Source organism: Medicago sativa, chromosome 4, assembly GCF_051527215.1.
Source record: "Medicago sativa cultivar Bolivia chromosome 4, Bolivia_mono, whole genome shotgun sequence".
Taxonomy (NCBI): domain Eukaryota; kingdom Viridiplantae; phylum Streptophyta; class Magnoliopsida; order Fabales; family Fabaceae; genus Medicago; species Medicago sativa.
In genome coordinates, this window is record NC_140752.1 from 92,170,689 (window position 1) to 92,196,566 (window position 25,878).

Sequence of the window (25,878 nt, forward strand, 5' to 3'; positions counted from 1 at the left end):
TAGAAATTTAACTAAAATCAGAGTACTAAAGAGAAATGCTAGCTTAAGGACCCATGTTAAGATTTTTTTTGTTGAATATATTACGGAAAATATATAAAAAATAACTTTAAAAGTTGTATATTTAATTTAAAAATTTCAAATTTTATCTTTTTAATATAAATTTTATCTTTTAATTTTTTTTAACTTCTTAACTTATGTTTTGGGACTCAGGTTAACTTATCATTAATCAAGAATAATGATATTTATTCAATGTGTGACAACTTTGTTCTTTTCTATTTTCATATACCAAAAATAATAGAGAAAGAGGGACCGAGAAAATAAGAATACAATAAAAATATAAAAGAAACTTGTTTTAAATGGTTGTACAAATATCATACTATCATTTAGTCTTAATTAACACATTCCTTTGCGCTAGCTAGCTGCACTGTTTTGGATTCCAAGAATAGCACGAAAAAACTCATACACACCTGGTCGTGTTTTCTAGCATTACTTCACTTCACAAGCTGAAGAAGAATTCAAATCATTCTCTGTAAAAAAAGGAATAAAATGATGCAACGAGAATCATGGTCGTTTAAGTGTGTGTGTGTATGACTGAAAATGACAGTTCAAGCTCTAGGCATTGATGTGTTATTGGTGTCAGTAATCAAACTTGATACTATCATTAATCTGGATGTGGTCTGATATTGTCTCCAACTCCAAATCATGACCCAAACCTTGTCTTTTTGCTGTTTTCTGAGAAGTTCCCATACTTTTTGCATTTTCCGGGGGAAAAACGTTTAATTTCTTACTCTTCTTTACAATGCAAGTGATTGTTGCTTTGTTTATATGACTGTTATAATTTTATAAAATGCCACCCAAGTTGAATTACTACTCTCTCGTCAAAAAATAACTTCAATTTTGAAAACGCGATATTTATGTGGTGGTGATTGAATATAACTATGTAAATCATTCAAAAATAAATATTACATTGTGATAATATTTGAGGTCCTTTGTTTTGAAAATGTGTCAACTCTGCTGAAAATGTAAAGGATTTAAATTGTATATATTATGTGTAATTCTTTTTAAATATACATCTAATCATAGTGGATTCTAGGTGAGAGTCCTATTAACTCCCTCACCGATAAAACATTGTTAAAAACCATTAGATTAATCAAACTCACATTTTATATACACTATCTACACTAGATAACAAATCTCCTTTTCTCCCCAAGCTCTAAACCACCAGTAAAAACTTCCATCGAAAAAACCTTTCCAGGAAAATATCTTCCTTTCGGCGATTAACGAAGGTTTCCGTTGTCATCAATGGTAGAAAGTTTCATGCTGTTCGACAGAGAACATGAGAAAATGGGTGGAGACTTGTTATTCTGTTAGGAGGGTACACTATGATTCCTTTAAAAAAATCAATTAAAAAATTAATATTAGTTTATTTGCCTAGTACTATTACAATTTTGCACACTCCGGGCGGAAGTTCTGTTTAAGATTCTCTATGTGATAGTAGATTGAATTAAACGTATGTGAATTGGCTGGTGGGTGCAGTAGCAGCAAAAAGATGATTGTTAGTGAAAGGGGAAGAGAGTTGTGATCTAGTGTAGAGAGTATACAATAAAATGCGAGTTGGATTAATCTAATTGCTCTTAATAATGGTCCACCGGTGAGGGACTTGATAGCACCTTCACCCTGGAATCCACCTCTAATTACATTTCAACATGCAAACATCTTTCTCTAAAAAAACATAAATATCTGTAAAGATAATTTATGAATGATCATTTATCATAACAAGGTAGCGCATGATTTAATTACATGCATGTACCCAAAAAAAACTCACCCCACAATTAATCTCACCCAATAATTCATTCAATCCTGGCTCACAAAAACTGAAAGTCAAATATTTTGAGAAATCCAACTCAACAGAACAAAAAGACTTAAAAAAACCATCCACCTTACCATTGGTGGGTACAGTAAAATCAGTTCAATTTAATTCATTTTTATTACTAATTTAGAATAGTGCAAATAACACATCACTTACATTCACAAGCACAAGCGTCCAAGATTTCAAGTGGCTATCCTTGAATTCTATGGCGGTTACAGAAAAAGATGGTAAATGATATACAAATTGGGGGAAAATATTATCTCTAGAAATGTAGCACAAAAGTTTCTCATCATCTAGATTAGCTGTATCTTCCGTATGCTACTTAATCCTCAAGTATTGACATCATATTTCAATTACATTTACACATTTACTAGTATAAGAGTAGACAGTTTCATCACAACCAAACCTATATATTTAGCATGCTGTTTCAAGAATAATATGCTGCTAACCAGAATAAATAATGGGAAATAAAACTATCAGCTGCCCAAAAAGAACCAAATGAATTGCAATCGAAGATTCATACAATGTAGGTCTGCTTCAAATTTTTCCTCCCGCGCTTTCCTTTTGGGTTGGCATTAATCAAAGCAATCACAAGATCAGAATCCTCTTCAGTTATCAGTATGTTTGCTTTACTTGGGTCTGCAAGCAGCAGCTTTGACACAAGGTATCCCGCAATTGACCATGTCTGAAACAACTGAGACTGTTTTCCAATGAATCGAGATCTTTTCGTGTCATAATATTCTGGCCACTTGTCTCTTGATATACGTCTCTCAACAATTTCAACAGCTTTTGCAGCAATATGTGGTCTGTTCATCTTTATGCATGCAGCTGTGAGCTGCAATACACATTTTTTTATGTCAAAACTTTGTACATTGTGTTAATTCAAACATGCAATGCTTAGGTGAAGAAACCAGCTAAGCTATGAAAGGATTTGCATGTGTTAAATGAAAAAGATTTAATAGGACAGATTATGATAAGAGCTAAGGTGAAAAAAGTATAGTAGCTATAAATGACGACTGCTTCGTCATACACAGACAATATCATTTCATTGCTGACTAATTGCAATCTAAAAATAAAATTCGGGATGCAAGTGAACCAAACTGTCATTGTAACAAACCTGCCAGAGAAGTGATGGCCAGGAGCCTCCATTATGGTAAGACCAAGGCCTGCAAAAAAAATTAAATAAAATCATTTCAAGAAAAATATTTTAACAGAAAAACATAAGCAGAGGAAAGTTAGATGCAGTACGTGTTCTTAGGATCACTGCCAGTGATTATCTGCCACTCCTGACCTTCAAGAGCCGGATAACAAATCTTGAGTGGCATATCTGCCACCAAATCCGACCATTTGGCCTCAATAAGATCCAATATGGCATGTGATTGTTCCTCTGTGGCCATACTACTGACAACAGACCACAAGTTTCCTAGTGAAAAAAACCGGAAATCCATGTGAGCTGGTTGTAAGTTACCAATTAAGTAGCCTCCTTTGTTCGGCATCCACTCCACTAACCAAGGAGAAATCTGGTCTGGGTATATGTTGAATTTATTAACTGCATCATATGAGTACTCCTCTGTCTTGTAACGGTAAATTTCATTTAATCTTTTCATATCGATCCAATAATATTCTCTAATATGAAATGAGAGAGCGACCAGCCGATTGTTCAGTGCCCGTATAAGATCAGCTGATCCATCCTCAGGAGTAAGCATCTCACGTGCACAACGTAAGGCAGAATAAAACAGTGCCTAGAAACAGAAAAATAAAACAGAAAGCAAAATAAAATACACATTAGATAAGTTTATTTGATCGCTAATTCCATCTTTAATTGTAACTTGTAAGCATCTCAGGAGCATAATATTTTCAATAAAAACGATAAATTTATTTGACAAAAGTGATACATGCAAGCAAAATTTCGAAACATAGTACATAAAATTTATTTATTTTTAGTTATTAGCAGTGTTTTTTTAGGTAAGATAGAACCATTCAGGATTTGGATTCTCTGCAACTACTAAAAAACCACAGCTTTGTCACTGATATATTGACAGACGAGCTGCAAAAACACAGAATTTGGGTTGCGGCTGCAGAGGCGGCATCACACTCGAGCTTTCGTTGAGATGGTAGTGGGTGGAGGTCCTCAAAATGATGAAGAGAGGACATATTTCCATTGCCAAGAAGGCGATGTAGGTAGGTGGAGTTGGGGAGAGTAAAGAGAAGTGTTGCTCCTAAATGTGCCGTTTCAATATAAAGAAAGAGGGGACGTGGCTGTTTGATGGACATTAAATAAATCTAACAGCAGTGGGCTGGGTGTGTTTGTGTTTATTTTGGCAGTTTGTTTCTTTTTTTCCCTGTTGCCTTTTGCGTTGGTTTTGCTCTTTGATAGGAGCAGTTGTTTCTGTTCTTGTTTTGTGGTGTGCCTTGGTTGGCTAGAGTCCTTTTGAGGCTCTCCTTTGTATCTACTGCTCTTTTGCGTGCCGAGTGCATCTTGTGCTCAGTGTTTGCACTTTCAAAAAAAATAAAAAATCTAATGTCTGAGATGCACGTGACTGTAGGGTTTTATAATTTGCTATCAATCCAAACCCAATCATTCACACCTACACGATTTTACAGTGTGATTCCCCATTTAACAGGATGTTAAAACAAAATATAAAAAGCTTGGCATGAAAGTATTTATATAGCTTAACCAAGGCAGTTGAGAAGGAATAGCAAGACATATACGAGGAAGGTGGAAAGTTTTGGTGTCTTCACTTTTTTTTTTACCATTAACTGTTGGAACTTACAAAGGTGAAATTACACAGATTTGGAGACTTTGAGACATCAGGGACCTTTACTTCAAAACAGTAAAAGCCATGGGAAGCTTTTGATAATGTACCATACCAATCCAAATCTATGTCAAGAGATGTGTCCTTTTTTGTAGTTTCAACAATTCAGTGGTGTAATTGTATAAACACAATAGTATTCTGAATTTCTAAAATCTACCATACTGATGGGGCCAGATTTGGAATATGTTATAAAACCTTATATTGCATTTAGTTTATTTACCACAAGTCTTATCCAACGGCAATACAATCTATTTCAGAATTGACTGTTGCTGCTGTCTATTAATATGAATTCACCAGCACTCCCACCTCATCTTTAATCCATTCAAATTCCTAGGGCATAAAGGTTAATGCGAGGTTTTACCTTTCATGCATAAAAAAGATATAGCTAAGTCACTTTCAAATGAATAAGAAATACCTAATACCAACTCCAAGACAGAGCCTAGTCACTACTAAGAATAAAGGACAGAAATGCTGTTCCTCAATCTAGCATAGGAAAATTTGTTCCTTTTTCTTGTCAAAATGGTGCAGAATCGCAGAAAACAGTATCATTTACCCAATCTATCTAAATAAATGCACTGTCGTGAATAAATCAATAAGCACCAAAGTTCCTTGTCTAACCTTAACAAGAAATAGTTAAATAAATAGCATGCTAATGAATAAAGACAGGAAATCGTAAACACCTGAATCTCCAAAGGATGCCCGTGTATGCCCATCCTTCGATCTATCATGCAAGAACCATCAGTTACTAATAATGTTGGGAACATGTCAAAACCATCAGCAAGACAAAGCTTCAAAATCATCTTAATTCCTGTTTGCACATCAACTCTCTCCTGAACAGATAAATCCCCAGAGCATTTTCCATATGCTCGTAGTAAAATAATCCACCACAGCCCTGAGATCACATGTTAAATAAGTTAAGCAATCCAAGAAGTATTATGTTAAGTTTCTTTTGTTATGTAAAAAAGATTCTATAGATCCTATCAGTTATTTTACCGGAATCAACAGGAGCAACACGGCCAATGGCTGCCTCTCCAAAGTCAGGATCCAAAACCTCTTCTGTTGCAGAGTCATCACCTTCCAGAGGAACTGTCCGAACCTTAAAACTAGCAGGCATCAAACCTTGTCCTGGACTATGACAATCCATTGTTTTCTCCCAGCTCTGAAATTGTATATGTTTGTTCAATGCTCAAGTGTATCATAAACAACAGAGCTACCACAAGAAAATACATATAGGTCTTAGCCAAAGAAGTACCAACAATGAAAGATTACTAATGAAAAGTGTCATTTAAGGCCCCTTCCTTTAATGAAAAGAGTTATTTAAGTCCCCTTCCTTTAGTAATAAACCTTGTCCTGGGACACTATTCTATTCATAGACAATTAACATTAATAGTAAATGTCATACAAAAGCTTTTTCAGCCTCCTCATAGGGACCCCGTTGAGTAAATCACGGGAATTAAGAAAGTTGATTGTGGTATTAAATTTGTTGACAATTGTTTGTTTTATAAGTTTATTCTTCAAGATCAAGAGTGAGAAATTAGTTAATGTTTTCATCAAGGTATTTATTACAGATTGCAGAAAAAGATGTACTCAAGAGAATGAACTTGAAAGATAATATCAGTAGCAGTGTAATGCAGTTGAAATTAGTTAATATTGCCTGATAATATCAGTAGCGTTGAAATGCAGTTGAAAATTTGAAAGATTTTTTATAAAAAGGGACAACAAAAAAACTCAAGAGGGTCCTATATTTAGACAGAGGCACATAGAGTTAGATTAGTGGGACTTTGAATTGTAATGACTAATGAATGGAATAAGTTTGTAAGGACATAACACAAAGAATACGCACATCAGCTCAACACAATCAATTAAAAAATGAACATACGCAGCATCTCAGACATGTAAATGCACGAAGTTGTATCAAATTTAGTTCTGTTCCAAGAACATGCTATCAGTAATATAAGAGCAAGAGATTACCTGCAGCTGAAGTGTATGAAGAATGAAATTACGAACAATATCATACTCTCCCTTCAATAGGAAAGCGACTCCAGATGGAATAAAATCACGAATAAAGACTTGGTCATAATTCAAAACATTGGTACTGTTTGGATCCTTTGCAGCAATAGTTCCAATAGGATTCCCACAATAATTAACTACAGACTCCCTCAGTAGATCCCACGCTTCTTCCTCAATAGAGTTGAGGCTAATTGTACCAAGATTTTTCGTGGCAGTCCCATTTGTAACATTGGATGACAAAACCTCTTTTTCCTGTTCCAACAGTTGAACATCTTCAAACTCTAAAGAAGACTTTGCACTCATCACATTGCTTACCAGACTAGATTTTTCAACATCACTCGCAAACCTTGATCCATTACCGTCTCCTGAAGTTATGCCGCTCACATTTTCAGCCTTTTGGCATTTACATGTCTGCAACCATGGATGACTATAGGTCTTATAGTCACAGAAACTGACACTGGTAAATGGAAATCGATGGGGCCTTAACTGGCTTTGAAGCATGCTAGAGCTCTCTATTAAAAACCTATGCCTTGAGGATCTTTTCTTCATACAATTTGTTCGCAACTGGGAAGTGTTGACAAAAGGCTCATTATATGCGGATTGAGGAACAACACTGGACAGAACCTGAAAAACGGCTTTGGAAGCACCTAAAGACATGGTGGTTTTAAAATAAGGAACCCTACCACCTAAAATTTTGCCTCCTGTAGAGTAAATTTAGATTACAACCAATGAGTGAGAACTAGTTAACAAAATTGGATGATAATAGCATTGCAATTTCAATTATTAAAATATTGGTTGAGATGGTAACTAGATAGGTGTTGAATTCTATGAAGCAACTAACAAAGACGCGAACACCCAACACGATACTGTCATGTAGTCACCGGTATTAATTAAAAAACAAATCCATAACATACTACGTCACCTAATTAAGATACAAATGGTAATACATGATGTAAATAAACAGTGAAATTATGATCTAAAATAGTTTCTACTAGGTACTCATAATAAAACAGTTAAGGAATTCAAACTCTGAAGCAAGTAAAGAGTGTTTTGAATGGTTTGTTTGAATTGAACGAACCTTTTGAGCCGAAAAGCAGTGAGAATCTGAGACTGTCGTGTCGTGTCGTGTGCGTATCTTCAGATTCTGTATATTCGTTCGCAATTAAACTCTCACTCACACTAAATGCATCGCAAACTATTTTATTTCTTGTGATGAGTGATTTGTTTTCTTTTCAGTTTTGCTTTCATTGTCTTCTTATCTTGGACTCTTTTCTTTTCCAATTCTAGGTTTTTTTTTTTTTTTACTTTCTTGCTTATGCCACGTGACATTCTGTTCTGGCATCACCTGAGCCTCAAAAGTAGTAAATCAAAACGAAATGAAGATTTTTGTGTGCCACAAAATACTACTAGTAGTTTACTTTTTATTTTAACTAGACCTTGACCCGTGCGATGCACGGGTATTTTTTGTTTGTTTCAATTTTTTTGATAACATAAACATCAAATTGGATAAATGTATTAGATTTCAATAAATACTACATTTATATTATTGAATAATTCAAATTAAAATCATTTTCAATATCACAAATCAAGTTACATTCAGTCTAAAAAGAGTAGATAAGTAACTATTAAACATTCGAAAATACGATTTGGAATTGAAAGTGTCAATAGTAACCATTACAATTTAAAGCATGAGTGTGTTATTACTTAAAGCCTTAAGTGTCTTATTATTTAAAGCATTGACAACCAAGGAAATTAACACAATCACAATAGGATTTCAAGCATCAACTTTCATCAAAACTGACACAATCACAATCCACAAAATCAAAACGAATAAAATAACATTTATATCAAAATTAGTTTAGTGATCATACCATTAATAAGTTAGTATGGACGAAATATGCATCACAGTCACAATTTTTAGGATAAATCGAAGGAAAAAAGGGAAGAAATGGATGGAAACCGCTGCCTTCTGGGTTGAGATCAAAGGAATAAGGGTTCAGAAACGTTCAATGTTCAATTCTGTAAAGAAAGAAAAAGGGATTGATTAGTTTTTTAATGAGGGTGTTTGGTATTGGATATGAGGTAGTGGAATCAAAATTAAATCACAAAAACAATTATTGGCTTAGTGGTTGGAGTGCTTACATGGAACTATAATGTTGTGGGTTCGAATCCCCTTGCAAAGAGTTTTTTCATAAAGATTTTTTAAACCCTCAAAAAAGGCGGGATTAGGTTAAACAGTGGCGGGATTAGGGTTAATCAGCACTGTTTAACATTTATATATACTAGACCATTGACCCGTGCTTCCGCACGGGTCATACAAAAAAAAATTATAGCGCAGATGTAAAAGGGATCATTTTACTTGAAACCAAAAAACAGTATAATTTAATTTATAAAATAAATTGTCAGAAACCTTTGTAACGCACCATATTAAACAATCTCCACGACATCAACCCTGTTACAGTAACATGACATATAAATTTAATGACATAGTTTATTGAAAAAAGAAAATCCAACGTCTGTAAACATAAAAATAGTACCCAAATGCAATAAAATCATTACTACAAAACCAAGTGCTACACATTACGGAAAACTTCTTTGTAGACCACATTTGATGTCACATCAGTATCCTGACCGTCCTCGTCATTGATCAACATCTTTAAACCATCCCTCGAAGTAACCCTCGATACTGCGACGTACAATTGTCCATGTGAAAAAACAGGAGACGGTAGATAGACACCAACATTTTTCAAAGACTGACCCTGACTCTTGTTAATAGTCATTGCAAATGAGACGGACAACGGAAATTGCCTTCGTTTAAACTTGAATGGAATTCTAGTATCAGACGGTTGTAACGATAACCTTGGAATAAACACCTTTTCACCTATATTAGACCCAGATATTATTTCTGCCTCGAGCACAAATTTACCCATTTTTGTAATAATCAATCTTGTACCGTTACATAAACCCAAATTTTGATCTATGGTCCTCAATAACATCACAGGTACTCCTACTTTCAATCGAATCCTATGGTTTGGCAATCCGGAGGCAACAATGGTGTTGAGAAATTCAGGTGTGTGGATGTCGTCCAGTGCGTCACCGCCTAGGTTTTTATGATAAGGTGTATCATAACTCAAATAAATTTTCTCCTCACCAGGAATCAAGTCTAACACATAATCATTAACCTGATCAACAATTGTATTCTTTGGTGCCAATATTGCTCTACTTTGAAAATATTCTGCTTTACCAATGTTTTCTAACAAATTTGGGTAAGTGCTTTCAACAATAGATGCAATAGGATTACCTGAACTTGGAATAAGCAAGTCGGACGGGATTTTGACGGATATGTCGACATCATTGATTAGCCCAGTTGTACCATCCCCAATGCTTAAAACCCAGTCAGAAAACAACTTCCTCTCTTCAATGTCTGCTTCAGATGCTCCGCTTAGAACCCTCATATTTTTTGTAAGCGTAAGAACTTCACAGTACCTCCATAAATTAGATGAGTTAACTGTACCATAGACAATCTCTGGCCTGGTAGCTTTGGGCATGACCGGTAATATCTGCCTGAAATCTCCACCTAAGACAACAACCTTACCACCAAACGGTAAGTCCTTGTTTCTCTCATCTACGGTCTTTAGAACATCTCTCAAGGATCGATCAAGTGCTTCGATCCTTGAGGGAAGTAAGGAATAGGTGGCTTAATTGCATGAAATTCTCCAAAGGAATGCATTTTGCAGTGACTCATATCCTTAGTGAAGGAAATGTCTGTGCAGATGGATTGGATAACATAGGATTATACAATACTGGTTTTAGATGGTGGTATGATGCCCCAAATAGCATTAGACATGATGTTATTAGGAATACGATTGGTTTGCCCAATTACAGGTAACTACCTTCTGAAAAGGTTTGGCTAAAACAGAAATCACACTTAGTAACAACATCTCATTGTTTCGAGTATAGATTGGTTTGGGATCTAACTTTGATTTTTCATTTTGAATAGCTTTGTCGCATTTAGCAGCTCATATACTGGCAGCTTGTGCATCAGCTACTGAAGTTTGAAGTATAGGTGTACTGAGAGCATTCCTTCTTGATTGTTGCCTATGACATCATCATCATTGTTGACTTACATTAATTCATGTATAACTATTATTGTTTAGGATCAACTGTGATTAGTCTGTACAGTTGACTTACCTTATTCATGCGCAATTGTTTTCCTCTACTGTAATTCCAATTCAATGCATTTAATTATCATGTAAATGCATTTGATTACTTGTAAAGTTTGGACAGCTATAAAGCCTTGTACAGCCGTGTGTAAAACATATAGCAGAAATATATTAGGCTTTGTTTTTTTATATGGTATCATAGCTTGGAATCAATATTATCATTATCCAAGTCACTGGATGCACTTACATAAGCTGCAACAGTAGTTGTTACGATTTACGAATTACGACAGGCCTATAGTTGGTTTCTTTCACAACCGTTTGATAATATATCTCACGCCAGCGAGTTCCGATGTACTAAATTTTAGTTTACAGGCGTATAATAAATGAACCAATTAAACTCCTAAGAGATTAAACTAATAGCCACTATTATTGTACTTTTCTTTTACATATCCATCCAAAGTGAATGATCTCACATATTCTGTTCCATCATCAAATTGAATAGGATCATGGACATTTTCAAACTAAACCAAATTAAACCCCTCACAGTCGCATTCCTAGTGAGGTTTTTAAGAACACGTTGAGTAGTGCATTTTACTTATATCCTAAAATGAATAATAATTAACACAGAAAAATGTATAATAATTGATTGATCTGGATATACAGGTAAACATTAAGTATGGTCTATGAATGCCAAAACACATTTAGCGTGCTATTTGCAAACAAACTCCTATTAACACTATAAGAGTGTGTCAAAGAAACCAAAATCAAATAGATATATAATAAATAACACACTAATTAAAGCACTTAATGCTTAAACCAAAACTTTATTTAGGTGTACTGCTGAAAGTTTGTAGAGCTAAGCAAGTACAACCAACACAATAATACGATGAAAATTATTGACCAAATTGTATAAACAGAAAGGGAAAACACGGATTCTTAAAGGTCTGATTCATGAACATTGAAGACAGTAAATAACAAAGCAGGTAGTTCCAACATTCGAGCAAGTCAAACAGCTTAAGTGTCCTTAGGCTCAATCTTGACACGAACAGACCTGTTAGGTTTTGTAACTGATGCCTGACCAGCTTCACCATGTTCAACAGCCACAGAGTCAATGCTGTCAGAGGACCTCTTAAGACTTGTCTTGCTGGTTGGTGTGCCAATCATGGAGGTATTGCTGCATGAGTCTTGAACCTCCTGCACATCCTGTAGACATTTGCATAAAAAATTTTGTTTAAATTTATTACAGATTAAATTTTATGCATTTCATTAGTAAGTGATCAATCAAGTACCATCTGGACATTATCATTGTTTGGAGCAACACCATCCACACTTGGCTCCTCACCAGATCCATCGTTGGGTTTCTATCATACATACACCAACAAAAGAACAAATCAGTCATAGAATGTCATAGGATGATTTCCTTATAAACATTAATTTAAAAAAATTATTAGATTGTAATATCAATTATGAACTACCTCTAAATTATACTTAGACATGAATTGTTCAATGACACCAACATCATCAGATGCCTTTTTAACGGTATAATTCCTATACTTCTTCATGATATTTCCTTCACCAACCTCAACCTTGAAAAGTATTTGCTTGTCAAGGAGCACATCAAAATCAGTAGGATAATCACTGGCACCTCCCTGTCGAAAGATCAGAAGATGTGAGTTGAGAATTACGTGGAAAACAAATGCTCATATGTAGTACATGGATCTATCCAATACCTTATCATGTTCTTTGATTAAGTCTTCCACTGTACGCCCTATAAATTGTGTTACCTGGCGATCAAAAAGGACAAAGGTAGTGGACCCTGTATCGTCCATCACAATGACATGCAGCTTGTACCTAACAAATTATTAACGGTATCAATAGACTACCATGAAATTATTAACGGTATCAATAGACTACCATGTATAATAAAATCAAAAATTATATTCGGATAAGACTCAGATACCTAGGCACAGCGCCCTTGCATTTTTTGCACCTACGACAACGGAGCATTCCATTCTCAACAGTGACCAGTGAAGCACACTCGGTGCATGACCGAAAGTACCACTCAACTCCAGTTTCGATCTCACATATAGTGGCAAGTACCGAACCTTGACACACCTGTAAAAATTTCACCGCCTTTTACATATAAATCTCGAACATAAATGTGAATGAGTAATCCAAACCAATATTTATAATTTACTAAAACAGACAACTACCTGAGTTGACTCGATCATACTTTCGATTGTCATTCTCTCGGTGTTGAGCAACTCATCTGACAGAGATGCAGAGCCGCTTGAGGAAATTTGGCTAACACTTTGGGTCAATTGGACCGATGCATTTTTCATGCTGATAAAAGTACAACAACGTCATTAAAAGAATTTTACTCAACCAGCAAAAGGTTTCATTGATACAACAACGTTCATACGAATCATAAATTTTTAGTTTATATCCTATTTAAAAACTTAAATGCTTACGCTTCCATGTAAGCAGCAACTTCAGGTAAATCGCCATTAACTATGAGCTTAGTCCCAAAAAATGCATTAGCAATTCCCATTGCACCTAATTTTACCAAATTGACCAGCAAGTGAACATTATCTTCCATTTCATGTGTGGATATTAGTAGAAAGCAGAAACCAAAAACTATCAAATACCCTTATATTTGCGTGTCCTGCAAAACTGAACTATCAATATAACAGGCGAAGAGTTGTCATGGTTAACAAAAAAGCTGACAATTTTGTCAGCATGTTCAGCCCAAAGAGAGCAATGCAAACGGTTGTTTCTACAATCAAATATTAGGTAATAGTCAATTCATCCACACAATGTTTATCAAAATTGTATTACATGAAAGAGGTATGAATAAAAAGATAAAGCTCACTCCTGATCTTGCAAAGTGAGATCTATCACTTTGCTCTTCCTGCCCTCGAATTCAGTTTCCCTTAGATCACCCTTTTCAATTACATGACCAATAACATCTGATTTAACGTATAGAAAAGAAAAACAAATGTTAGTGTTGTCTTAAGGAGTCCAGAAAGTCATAAGTAATGAACAACACACATTCATAATCGAAGTCTCACCAGCAGATGTGTCCTGGACATTTGAAGAGAGAATTTCATTGAATGACACGAACTCAAAAACATTGTTAGGAATAGTAGGCAAGTCTTTTTTGATAAAATTTGAGTTGTGCAGCATACTAAGTTTGTGTTTGTGGGAAGTTAGCTTATATGGACCTTCATTAAAACCGACGATTGCATTGTGAAGCTCATATGTACCCCCTACCTCAACCAATGACCTGAACTTTGCCACCAATTCCTTTCTGACTGTGGCGTGGATACGTCCACCCTATAGATGGCAACAAAAGTATTAAGTAGGTGGTTAATTAAAATAATAAACTAATTTAAAATAGGCACGTTGACAATTCCTTCTTAAATAGGATAACAAATAAATAACCAACTAATTGGTGCTAATTTGTGTTAGATAATAAGGATAATTTACATAAAGAAACTTACTGCGCTATTGCACAATTTCCTGGCCTGGTGTTAGTATCTCTATTTTTTTTCTTCCTATTTGTGTGACAATTGCGTGGCAATCTAACATGTTGGTATTTGAGAAAGTGTTTGCAGATAAAATGAGGTACACAAAGGTATTTTTAATTTTACAATTAAGGATGCATGCAAAATTGAGGTAAACAAAGGTTTAGTAAACAAATGTTTGACATCACAAAACTGTCTTGGCTTGCAATGAATTGTGGTATACTATTGGATTGCAACTAAACATAAAGAAGGATAATTTGTGTGACAATTTCCTGGCCTGGCGTTATTGGCTTTCTCTTTTCATAAGTCTGAACCCTAAGACCACAGGTTAATTCACATAAGAACCTTATTGCATTATTACACAACCTTATATTCTACTATTAGCTATATATCTATTCTATGAAGCATGGTATTTTAATACTCTCTTCATCTGTTCAATGACACCAAAGCAGAACAAAACAGTAAGGATATCGACCTTATTGCATTATTACACAACCTTATACTCTTCTTTCAACCTATACATGATCGAATTTTTTTTTTCTGCTGTGTTTAACATCCGAACCACGGTCTTTTAATACTTTCTTCAGGTATTTTTTTCCATTTCATTATTTTCTGCTGTTAATTAAGAATTCTACTATTACCTATATATCTATTCTACGAAGCATGGTCTTTTAATACTCTCTTCATCTGTTCAATGACACCAAAGCAGAACAAAACAGCAAGGACATCGACCTTATTGCATTATTAGTAATTAACCTTATACTCTTCTTTCAACCTATACATTATCGAATTTTTTTTCTGTTGTGTTTAACATCGGAAGCATGCTCTTTTAATACTCTATTCAGGTATTTTTTTTCCATTTCATTATTTTTTGCTGTTAATTAAGAGACCAGAAGTTCATTATAATCAATGTCTTTATAATCAAGTATTCAACACTTCTAATCCTTTCCAAAATCGTTGACTACCAAACTTGATAATATAAATTTTGTTTCTGTATATTGACAGGTAGGCATAATTTACTTTTAATTAAAAGTAAGCAAGGGAAACCAGAAATAATGACAACATCATAAATTTAAGTAGGAAAACATCAACAAATCCATATATTTATATGCAGGTAGGCATAATATACTTATGCTTTTAATTATACGCACGTATGCAAAGATATAAATTTAAGGGCAACAAATTTATAAATCCATGTTTTAGAGACTTTTACCTAGCCTGAGAACGCATACTTACTATGCAAGCTTTTTTCAAAGTAATCAACAGATATTTTGAGAATTGAAAGGTAAACCAGAAATAAATATATGTGGTTAATTCTAAAAAGTAACATTGAAAAATTGCACAAACCTTTGCATCAACCAGCAGCATGTTCATGAAAATGATGTTAGTCGGATTTTTCTTCTCTGGAATTAACCAAATATGAGCAACACGAACACACATCTTCAGGTTCTTCTTTCCTCCAGCAATAGCAGACACTGGGGTGTATATGCTAGACATTGTTACTTGGTATTTGTCAAGAAAGGAGTTGGTTGTTTATAATGAGATTATATCTGTGTTAGGTGGAGAAGTATTTAAAGAACAAAAGGATGATAAGCTCGTAGGAGACTATAATGACTGTGGAAAACGATTTGTGAATTGATGTTGCAGTCAAAATAGCTTATTCTGTTAGGTACGTGCTGTTCAGTTCTTTGCAGAAAAAATAGGATAATCTGTTCAGGAAATATTGACATGTTGATAAGCACTATAAAAATAGGGCAGTCTGTTCATTAAAGATTGAGATATTGATAATCATGAAAAATAGAACAATCTGTTTGATAAAGGTTGACATTGGATCCTGGTATTGATAAGCATGGAAAATAGTTTTTTTTTTTTTTCACCATGTTTAACAGAAAGCACACACATAAGAATGGATTATTCAACTATACTAAACAAATCAAATATATAGAAGAAATAATGGATTGTTATACAGAAAGTGCGTAAATAATATTAAGGTACGGATTATTCAGAGATTATGATTTCCTTTTTTTTTCACCATGTTTAACAGAAAGCATGGAAAATAGTTGTACAAATCAAATGCTAAATTAGAAGTGTTTCTCTTACCTATTTACTGTCATCCATTCTTATACCACTTAACTTTGAAGTTTGTTGGACTTAGCCTCTCATGTTCAGAGATCATTTTTATAACTTTCAGTTTCTCCATAATATCAATGCATTAATGTATATTAACATAACCAAGGGTATTTTGTGATTAAAGGGAACGCGATGTGGTGTGATATTCACTCGCGTAGTAGCGTCCAAAATGTTTTTTAAAGAAACAAAATGTGTTCCATAATATAAAGGCAAACTCTCCATAACAGTTATTTTATTTGGTAAAGAATCATATATTTCCCACTATTACAATGACTCATTACTCAATCAAAAACGATATTTTAATCTATTTGAAATATTAATTGAATGTGCCTATGTATAAGGAGTAGGACCAGAATCTTCAATGACTCCTCCTAGTATAGCAATTGATTTTGTGACAACATCTAAAAAAACACATTGTGTTGTGACAACATTACTCCATGCAACATAATACAGTGGCAACAATCAAAATTATGAGAAAAAGACTTCAAAAATTTAAATCTAAAAAATAGAAGGATCTGATTGAAGCAAATGATTGCAAGGTTCCGAAGAAATTAAAATAACATGGTGGATCTGCTAAAAGAAATAGTTTGCAAGGTTCTCAAGAAATTAAATAAACGTTCTCTAATTGTAAACAACATCGAGATAAATGCACTCATTCATTCCTGCCTTCAGAGCTCCCAATCTGATCTTGACACCTTCACGCAGCCTGCGAGCCTCCACAAACCTCTTCCAATGCCCACCAATCCTGCAGTGTTCGCAAGGAAGAGTACCAAAAATCAAGTCAAAGTCCCATATGTTACCGCAGTCATCCACAATCCTCACATTGGTTTGAGAAGTATCCAGCATCTGAGCAATAGTTTCAGTGTAAATGAGTATCTGCAAAAACCAAGATGGAAGCAATTTACACATAGTTCATGAAAAACTAACGACAAAATTAAGTTTATAGGAAAAGTGCATCGTACCAAATCACCCTTTCTCACATCATGGTGGGATAATTTTTTTTCGAAACTTATAGTCATATTACTAATATTGTGACTATAACAGAGAAGAGATGTTCTTGGTTGCAGATGGGGGTTGAAAGTTGGTTGGACATTAGTTTTGTCAATAAGGAAATTCATGGGGGGATCAAAAACGGGATAGGTGATAGTCTTGTGAAACCTATCAGTCAGCTTTATATCAAATCGTCCACCACCAAGAAAAATCAGTTTAACCCACGCACCTAGACCAAGACCATAAAAATCGCGAATTGCTTTCCATCCCTTTGTTAGAAAAAAGTTACCATTGATGGCATCGACCAAGACCTCAAATTGATTTCCCTTTGGATCAGTTAATGTTGCAAAGCGTCCAATCTGATCTCCAAAATCACCGCCAAACATTCTCGGCAAGCATACGACAGCCTGATGAAAACAACAAAATCATAAGGAAGCAGGCAGATGGTAGTCTTAAATTAGGAAGACAAATATACATATGTAAGGAAGCACAAAAATAATAAGCAAAATCGAAAATTAGAATATTATATAGAAGTGCAAACAAAAAAAATAATAAGCAAATAAAAATGAGCAAAAATAATGAGTGAATAACATTATGCACTCGGTCATGATGATCTCACAGAAATATTGCAAAGATTAATTAGAGGGTCAAGTTCTGCATGCAACAAAACCAAAAATGAAAGTCTAAAAACAAAATGGTATAACAAAAAAAAAAAAAAAAGTTTTTATATAGGTATCCATTAAAACAAAAACAACAAATAGTGTATGGAACATATACTTATAGGGCGAAATTGTTTTCTTTTTGTTTGCTTGGCAGAACATTATATAGAAGTGCAAACAAACAAATAATAATGATGGAAGCACAAAAATATATATGTACGGAAGCACAAAAATAATAAGGAAAATCATCAAATAGAACATTGTATAGAAGTGCAAAATTGTTTATATTATAATGATGGAACATTATAGGGCGAAATTGTTTAAATTAGGAAGACAAATATATATATGTACGGAAGCACAAAAATAATAAGGAAAATCATCAAATAGAACATTATATAGAAGTGCAAACAAACAAATAATAAGCAAATAATGATGGAAAATAATAAGTGAAGAACACTATGAATTAGAGGGTCAAGTTTTGCATGAAACAAAACCAAAAATGAAAGTGTAAAATCAAAATGGTACAATGACAAAAAAAAAAGTTTTTATATAGGTATCCATTAAAATTAAAACAAAAACAACAAATAGTGTATTTGAGGTGACTAAAATTAGAGTTACATATACTTATATGTATATTATAATGAAGCACAGAAAAAATTAAATAAGAGACCAAAAACACAGAAGCACAAAAGTTTAATTAAAATTAGAGTTACATATACTTATATGTATATTATAATGAAGCACAGAAAAAATTAAATAAGAGACCAAAAACACAGAAGTACAAAAGTTTAATTATAAGCACAGAACATTATAAAAATCAAGGAAAAGGATAGTTGAACAATGAGGAAAGTATACTCACAGTTTCAACGTCATAGTCGACGATGTATGTTCTATATTTGAGTTGTAGCTTGTTGATTGCCTTGTCATAATCTGAAATTGGGTTTGTTAATAGAGGACCTGTCAATGAAGGAGAGTGAAATATTGGTTATGCATAAATTGCAAGGAAACAAAAATAATATAAACATTAGCAAAAAATCGTTACATAAAACAGCAAAAATAATACCAGTTAGGCAGTGATAGGAGAGGAGAGTTTCCATGTTTCTTCCAGCCATAGGTGAAGAAAAGGAGAACGAATTTATGTTAGGGTTGGAAACAATATAGGAAGCAAGTCTTTTGTTTGATTTGCGGTTTATGTGTGATAGGAAACAACTTTGAGCCAGAACAACAATTAAGCAAGTCTATTTGCGTGTTTATCTGTTTATCTGTTTTATATTTTCCCATGTTTATCTGTTTATCTGTTTATCTGTTTTCTATTTTCTCATGTTTATCTGTTGTGATTTTGGAAGTATTGTGCACAGATGAAAATCTCACACGAAGACAGAATTAAAATTTGGATTAGGTGGAAACAGTTAGGGTTTTGTGGAAACACCCATGTTTGTAGCGCAAACAGATGAAAAGCCCATGTTTGTAGCGCAACAACTTTGAGCCAGAACAACAATTAAGCAAGTCTATTTGCGTGTTTATCTGTTTATGTGTTTTTATATTTTCCCATGTTTATCTGTTTATCTGTTTATCTGTTTTCTATTTTCTCATGTTTATCTGTTGTGATTTTGGAAGAATTGTGCACCAAGTTTACTTGCAAGAAAATAGAAAATTGTGAACCTCTAATGTTTATCCGTATTTTTCTTTTAATTTTTCTTTTTATTTTCCATAATCAAAGTTTGGAATAGGGTAAAACAGTAATTAATATCATTAGGGCATCACAAAAATTAGGGCGACAACAGAAGCTTGGGGCAACTTTTATATATAGTATGACTAGACCATCGACCCGTGCTAATGCACGGGTCATATGGAAGGTAATATTTGATGATAATAGGTAACAAAATAGTTTAGATGAATGTCATGATTGTCATATAGTATTTCATAATATTAAGAAGTTTTGAGACCGTCTTCGTCTGTTAGCAAAGTTTTGAGACCGTTTCTTTAGGTAGCCCTTGATATTGCTACATAAAGTTGACCATGTGATAACACTGGTTGTGGAAAGTATATATGAACTTGTTTTAGTGACTGCGCTTGACTTTTGTTAATGGTCATTGCAAAACATAGATATATATGAAACTGTATACATTAAATTGAAAAGAAATTCTCAATTAACCTAGTTCCATTACATAGGCATGTAGTTGGGTCCATATTTCTCATTAACATCACATAAACTCCAACTTTTTTTTCTTCAAAAAAAAAAAACTTTTAGTCTTATTTTGTGATTTGAGATACCAGAAGCATTAATTGTGTTCAAAAGGTGTTCCAAAAAAAAAAAAGATACAATGAAATAAAATGCGTCAAAAAAGACACAATGAGATAAAAATGTTCAAAAAAAGCGTCAAATAAAGATACAATGATATAAAAATGTTCAAAAAAGATATGGATTTCAATAATAAAATGATTTATACCCAATCACAAATTAAACAAAAAATAATAATTCTACGTCCTCATCATGAAAAGCAGTAGATGAAGAAATTAAACTCATGAAGTCCACCCAAAATTCTTTAACACTCAACAAATTCAAAGTATCCCACAGTGAAAGACTTTCGATCATAATTTGGCAAGTTAAAAATGACATTCATAATACAAAAGAACATGAGATGTTGCATCTTTAATCTATATATTTTATAACAACTATTGCTTCTACAGAAAATATGGATTAGAACATGAAAGATTACAACGTGTAGCTTTTACACAATATATAGATTGGAACATCAGCAACAGAACACAAACTTTATCTGCATCATACCAAAACAGGCGTCGAAATTTGCTTATGAGACCAGAAAAATGTGAGTTGATTCGGCAATAGAATTACACCAGAAGCGGAAAAAATGGCCCAAAAACTCTACAACAGCAAGTTAGCAAAACATCCTTCAAAAAAAAAAAGTTAGCAAAACATGACATAGCATCAGACATCTCAAATGAAAAAAGTGCAGATGTACTCCATGAAAATTCTCCAATTCCTAAAAAAGTGTAGGTCTCTCTTAAAGTGCACTTTTGAGCATTCATAATTTCAATTTTGGGGATGATTTTATATTGACCTACATAATTTCAATTTTAAATGCCTAAGATTTATAACAATATAATCAAGTAATAATCACATTCACGAACGTCTAAAGTCAAGAAAGAGAAGGAAAGTAATATATCAGGACCTTGCCATTTTCCATTCAGGTTTAACCTCCGCTAATCACATTTTCCTTTCAGCTTAACCCGTCTCTGCCTTGCCTTCTCCTATCGTTGTAAAATTCAATTGTAGAAATAGTTTAATACATGTCCATAAGCACTTGTGAGAGAAATTATAGAAAATTTTTCTCACCTTATTTTTGTTACAACGATAGCTTAATTAGGTAACTTATCCAATCAAGGTGCTTCATTTAAAAAATTCATCTTACGAACACTTAATACCTAAAAAAATGTGAGGGAAAAATCACAAAAATACTATTGTGCTTGTAACTATTAAGCCAAAAATAAGAGTACACAACTTAACAAAATAACTAATAAGTACTCCCAATTCATTTTCAATTTCAATTCTAAGAATCTGCAAAATCTAACTGGTTGAATGAATGTGAGTATGAGTGAACAATAGAATGAGAAGGAAGAGTACCGACGTTAAGATAATGTCAATATATTGGGCTAGACTTTTGATATACATGGTTTTCGTCTTTGAAGAACTAAGCTCCCATCATCAGAACAGCTTCCAATATATTGCCCTTTTATGTCAAAGCTAAGATCATAAACAACAATATCATGAGCAAAGAATCATTTCATATGCGATAAAACAAAGTCGCTTAATCAAAAGCAAGAGATTGGGCATAGCATTACAACATCTACAACTGTTTAGCAATATATACATTTAGACTTTTATAAAGTATTTGTTATATAATGTAATAAACTCCGATTTTTATAACAACCACTCATTTGAAGAACATGTCAAGCAGTTCAAATTATTTTAGTAACAACAAAAAGCTAAATCAATGTCATTTCTAAACATTATACTTCATAGAAATAACCTATGTACAAAATATCAATCAAAAAACTAAACCAAAATAGAATAGAAAGCTTAACCTATGCATTCAGTGGTTGTTGCTTGTCCTCATGATAATTTGCCAAGGCTGAAACGAACAAAAAATGGAACATATATTAAATAGCAGCAGTTTTAGCAGCAAACAGAACTGCCGCACCCCACACCTAAAAAACAGCATCTGCAACGCCATAACATCAAAAACAGCAGCAGAGGGTTGTTGTCAAGCAGCCATAAAAAAAAAACTAATGCATGTTTTCCTTCACTCTTGAGCATCTATTAGCAGCAAAGGGTTTCTATCAAGCATCCATAATGGATCCTCTATCAACAATTTACTTTGTAGATCTCAATATCAATAACTCCTAAAAAATCCGATACTATAATTTACTTCCCATTCAAATACTTGAGCAAATTTTTTAACATCTAGATCAGGTATTTTGATCTACTTGTATTCAGACATACATATATATGCTTCTTCAAATCTGCCGTATAGAAACAAATAAGAGTATTTGGCGAGAACATGCACCCAATTAGTGACAGTAAATTGTTCTACAAATAAAATAAGTGCTTTCAGTAGTTCAAGGGCGTATATATGATACTTTCAATACATAAACATGTACATGTAAGTAATCCACTCGTGCATATAAGAGATTTAGTTCAATTTGCACTATATAGTCACTTTAGGGACTATGTGAAAATATTGCCAAATGTACACACTGTTTCTTTGCATGTACGTTAGAAATTTAGAATAAAACAATAGATCATGGTATATATTTGAAGGATAGTGCTTTCAGGATCTATATCAAGATAACTTCTAAATTGGGTATAAGTCAGATTATCAAAACAAAAATCAACACCATAAACAATTGTGAAATCAATAGCCACTTAATCAAACAATTATAAACTACAAAAAAAACGCTTGAAAATGTTAAGAAACCTTCCATATTAGAAAACAGAGAAAGTGAGAACTATTGCCATTGTACAACAGCAGCCGACAGGCTAGAAACCTGCTCCAAACTATGCATAAAATCCCTAAAACTCGCTCCAAATTATGCAGAAAATTACCATGGACCAGCTACAAGTATGCAAAAAAAAACAACCAAGAAAAACACCTGATTCAGTAAAGTTCAAACTCCTATAGGCAACTCAATATAGAGGATGAGTTTTGAGTGAATATATATTCTTTCGCTGCACATGTCTTTATTTCTTTCTCATTGGCCATTCTTCGACCAAAATCAATGGCTTCCAATGGATATAACAGTGCATCCCTTCTTTAGAGATTTTGAACAACCTATCAATATATCAATTCACCTAGCAATCAAATGTTCAAAAAATCAAGAAAAATAATTTTTTTTTAGAGAAAGTTGCTACCTTAACATTGTTTTTTTGAAGCATCGAAATTTATTGAAAACTAACCCTTGCAACAGTAGGAGAAGGCAAGGCAATAACCCTCTGCTTACAGAGAACCACGTAGGGGATTAAAACAAACAGGATAATCTGTCAAAACCCCAAAACAACATATTTAGTGCACCTAATTCTACACAAACATTCAGAGAAACCAACATTAGAACAACACTGTCATCTTCAGACAGGTTTACCAGTTTTGATTTTTTTTTTTGAGAGAAGGTTTACCAGTTTTGATGTGCACCTATTTTAAGGGACTGATTGCAGCTTTTATTTTTTTGACTGGAATGTGAATCTATAAAAGACATATAACTTGGTTAAATAAGAGATCCATTCTAATGATCAAGCCAGTCATCCTATTAAAAAAATTCCCTAATCCCTGCCATGAAATTAAACAAATAAAGAACATTTCATTCAATTACCAAAGTTTCAGAGAAAAAATAATAATATATTGAGGGACAAAACATCATGCTCTAAATGTCTAGACATGGATTAAGATCTCCAAATAGTTGGGGAGGACAGACTAATAACTATCGCAATCCAAACCAAGATAAAAAAAAAAGAAGCCAATAACACAATGAAGCAAAAAGGCATATGATACATAGTGAGTCAGTTAGTACCAAAAATACATTGTGTAACACATTAACCAGTTAAGATATGAAACAAAATCATATGAAGAAAAAGGACCCAAAATAAACTTGTTAGGTATAATAACAAATTTGAAATAAATATTCTCCCTGCAGATCATAGAAAATTGGAAAAAGGAGAAGAAATTTAAATAGGAAGAAAATTCATAAACTAATGAAAAATCCTTTGTCTAAATTGAATCCAATAAAGAAAAAAAGTATAAATCAGTGGTAAAGATGATATACGACAAACATTCCTCCTCAATTCCCACATTGATCACCAAAACCAAATCAAATCATTCATTTGAATAGTACCCAAAGTACATTCTTCAAACGACCAAAAGAAAACTTAAAACATCTAAAGTAACATTTCCAAAAAGTGCAAGATTACAATGCCACTACTTCATCCCCTTATCACCCAAACCAAAACAATAACCACCATTATAGAGTCTTTATAAATTAATGAAAAAAAGTAAAACTTCAAACATAAAACCTAATGAAGAAACATCTTCAAACACAAAGTAGCTGAAAAATCTTCATTGTTGATTGCCATGATAGTTGATTGTGTATGTAGATAGTGAATGCAAAATCCAAAAATTGTTAATTTACAAAATAGGGAAAATGTAGATGGTGAATGCAAAATCTTAAAACACCAAAAATTGTGAATGCACAAAATAGGGAACATGTGCAAGAGAAAAATGTTATACCATCGAACCAGTCTTGATATGTCTTGAGTGTGATTTTGGAATTTGCTACAGATGCTTGATGTATTTGAGTTGTTCCAATATAATTGAACCTGTCAAAATCACACCCAATGAAGCTGAAATGTGATCTAGGTCATGAATTATCATTCATTATTCAGTTTTCTCAACGTGGTCCAGTTTGATATCTATTTTTTAGCATTTCTAATATTCGACTCGATTTAATTTTTGGATTTTTAAACTGTACTAAAATCAGTTAGTCACAACAATTTGGTAGAGTTCAGTTCCAAAGAATTAGTTCAAGTTGAAAAGGTAAAATTCAGTTATTTCTAAGGCTAGTTTCTATTCAGAATCACAACGTCAATGCACCAAACCTTTAAACTAATTTGATTAAGTTCAAGATGAACTACTGACAATTCAATTCAATTTTCTTAAAGATATGCATCATACATTTAGAGAGAAACACAACCAATATCTAGAGAAAAATATAAACTATAAAATGAAAGCAATGTTCACAATAATTATGGTCTCACAATATCTTTAAGAAATGAAAAATATGGAATGCTTGTTTATGGAAAACAGAAAAGAATAACAAATCAACCTTTCAAATTCATCAAAATTGAAGCAGTTTCTTGGGCATTCTTTGCCATGATGAAATTATGCAACCGCCTAGACCCCATTGAAAGTTGAATAACCTTTGGACAGTTTCAGTTTCAACTATGTTGGATGGCTGAAAGTAAGATTTAGAGGTGAGTTTCAACTACTTTTATTGCAAAATTTGGGCTGCATCCAAACAACAATACAAATCACAAACAACAAACAAAGCTCAAAACTACCATAAAATGTACACTCAATCTCAAAACAAAACCACTTGATGCTTCAGCCAAAATACCAAATGAACAAATTTAAACAACAAAAA

At 33.3% G+C, this 25,878-nt stretch overlaps 4 protein-coding genes and 1 long non-coding RNA gene across 6 annotated transcripts; all 5 read right to left on the reverse strand.

Moving 5' to 3' along the window:
• Positions 1 to 1,964: 1,964 nt before the first annotated feature.
• LOC146933797 (neutral/alkaline invertase 3, chloroplastic-like) lies at positions 1,965 to 7,919 on the reverse strand. The gene is made up of 7 exons (XM_085705582.1): positions 7,775 to 7,919; positions 6,658 to 7,397; positions 5,680 to 5,845; positions 5,367 to 5,578; positions 3,119 to 3,612; positions 2,988 to 3,036; positions 1,965 to 2,705 (listed from the first exon to the last, which is right to left on the reverse strand). Exons 2-7 carry the CDS (start codon positions 7,351 to 7,353, stop codon positions 2,388 to 2,390), a joined length of 1,935 nt encoding a protein of 644 aa, XP_085561708.1. The 5' UTR covers positions 7,354 to 7,397; positions 7,775 to 7,919; the 3' UTR covers positions 1,965 to 2,387.
• A 1,223-nt stretch (positions 7,920 to 9,142) lies between these two features.
• LOC146933798 (uncharacterized) lies at positions 9,143 to 10,998 on the reverse strand. Its single transcript, XM_085708412.1, has one exon. The coding sequence runs from the start codon at positions 10,242 to 10,244 to the stop codon at positions 9,270 to 9,272; it is 975 nt and encodes a 324-aa protein (XP_085564538.1). The 5' UTR covers positions 10,245 to 10,998; the 3' UTR covers positions 9,143 to 9,269.
• A 768-nt stretch (positions 10,999 to 11,766) lies between these two features.
• Positions 11,767 to 16,252, reverse strand: LOC146933799 (replication protein A 70 kDa DNA-binding subunit B-like). Its single transcript, XM_085708411.1, has 11 exons — positions 15,734 to 16,252; positions 13,931 to 14,195; positions 13,732 to 13,828; positions 13,508 to 13,635; positions 13,331 to 13,415; positions 13,073 to 13,202; positions 12,820 to 12,974; positions 12,590 to 12,710; positions 12,335 to 12,508; positions 12,149 to 12,220; positions 11,767 to 12,062 (listed from the first exon to the last, which is right to left on the reverse strand). The coding sequence occupies exons 1-11, from the start codon at positions 15,881 to 15,883 to the stop codon at positions 11,874 to 11,876; spliced, it is 1,566 nt and encodes a 521-aa protein (XP_085564537.1). The 5' UTR covers positions 15,884 to 16,252; the 3' UTR covers positions 11,767 to 11,873.
• Positions 16,253 to 17,029: 777 nt separating this feature from the next.
• Positions 17,030 to 19,909, reverse strand: LOC146933800 (uncharacterized). Its single transcript, XM_085708413.1, has 3 exons — positions 19,025 to 19,909; positions 17,479 to 17,913; positions 17,030 to 17,392 (listed from the first exon to the last, which is right to left on the reverse strand). Exons 2-3 carry the CDS (start codon positions 17,890 to 17,892, stop codon positions 17,138 to 17,140), a joined length of 669 nt encoding a protein of 222 aa, XP_085564539.1. The 5' UTR covers positions 17,893 to 17,913; positions 19,025 to 19,909; the 3' UTR covers positions 17,030 to 17,137.
• An 879-nt stretch (positions 19,910 to 20,788) lies between these two features.
• LOC146933801 (uncharacterized) lies at positions 20,789 to 25,736 on the reverse strand. Of its 2 annotated transcripts, XR_015007565.1 has the most exons (9): positions 25,561 to 25,736; positions 24,966 to 25,054; positions 23,861 to 23,927; positions 23,600 to 23,725; positions 23,341 to 23,519; positions 22,273 to 22,319; positions 21,524 to 21,931; positions 21,360 to 21,438; positions 20,789 to 21,248 (listed from the first exon to the last, which is right to left on the reverse strand). It is a non-coding gene; the product is annotated as an uncharacterized LOC146933801 (long non-coding RNA). The 2 variants fall into 2 exon arrangements; XR_015007564.1 differs by having other exon boundaries at positions 20,789 to 21,438; positions 23,341 to 23,539; positions 23,645 to 23,725.
• Positions 25,737 to 25,878: the final 142 nt, after the last annotated feature.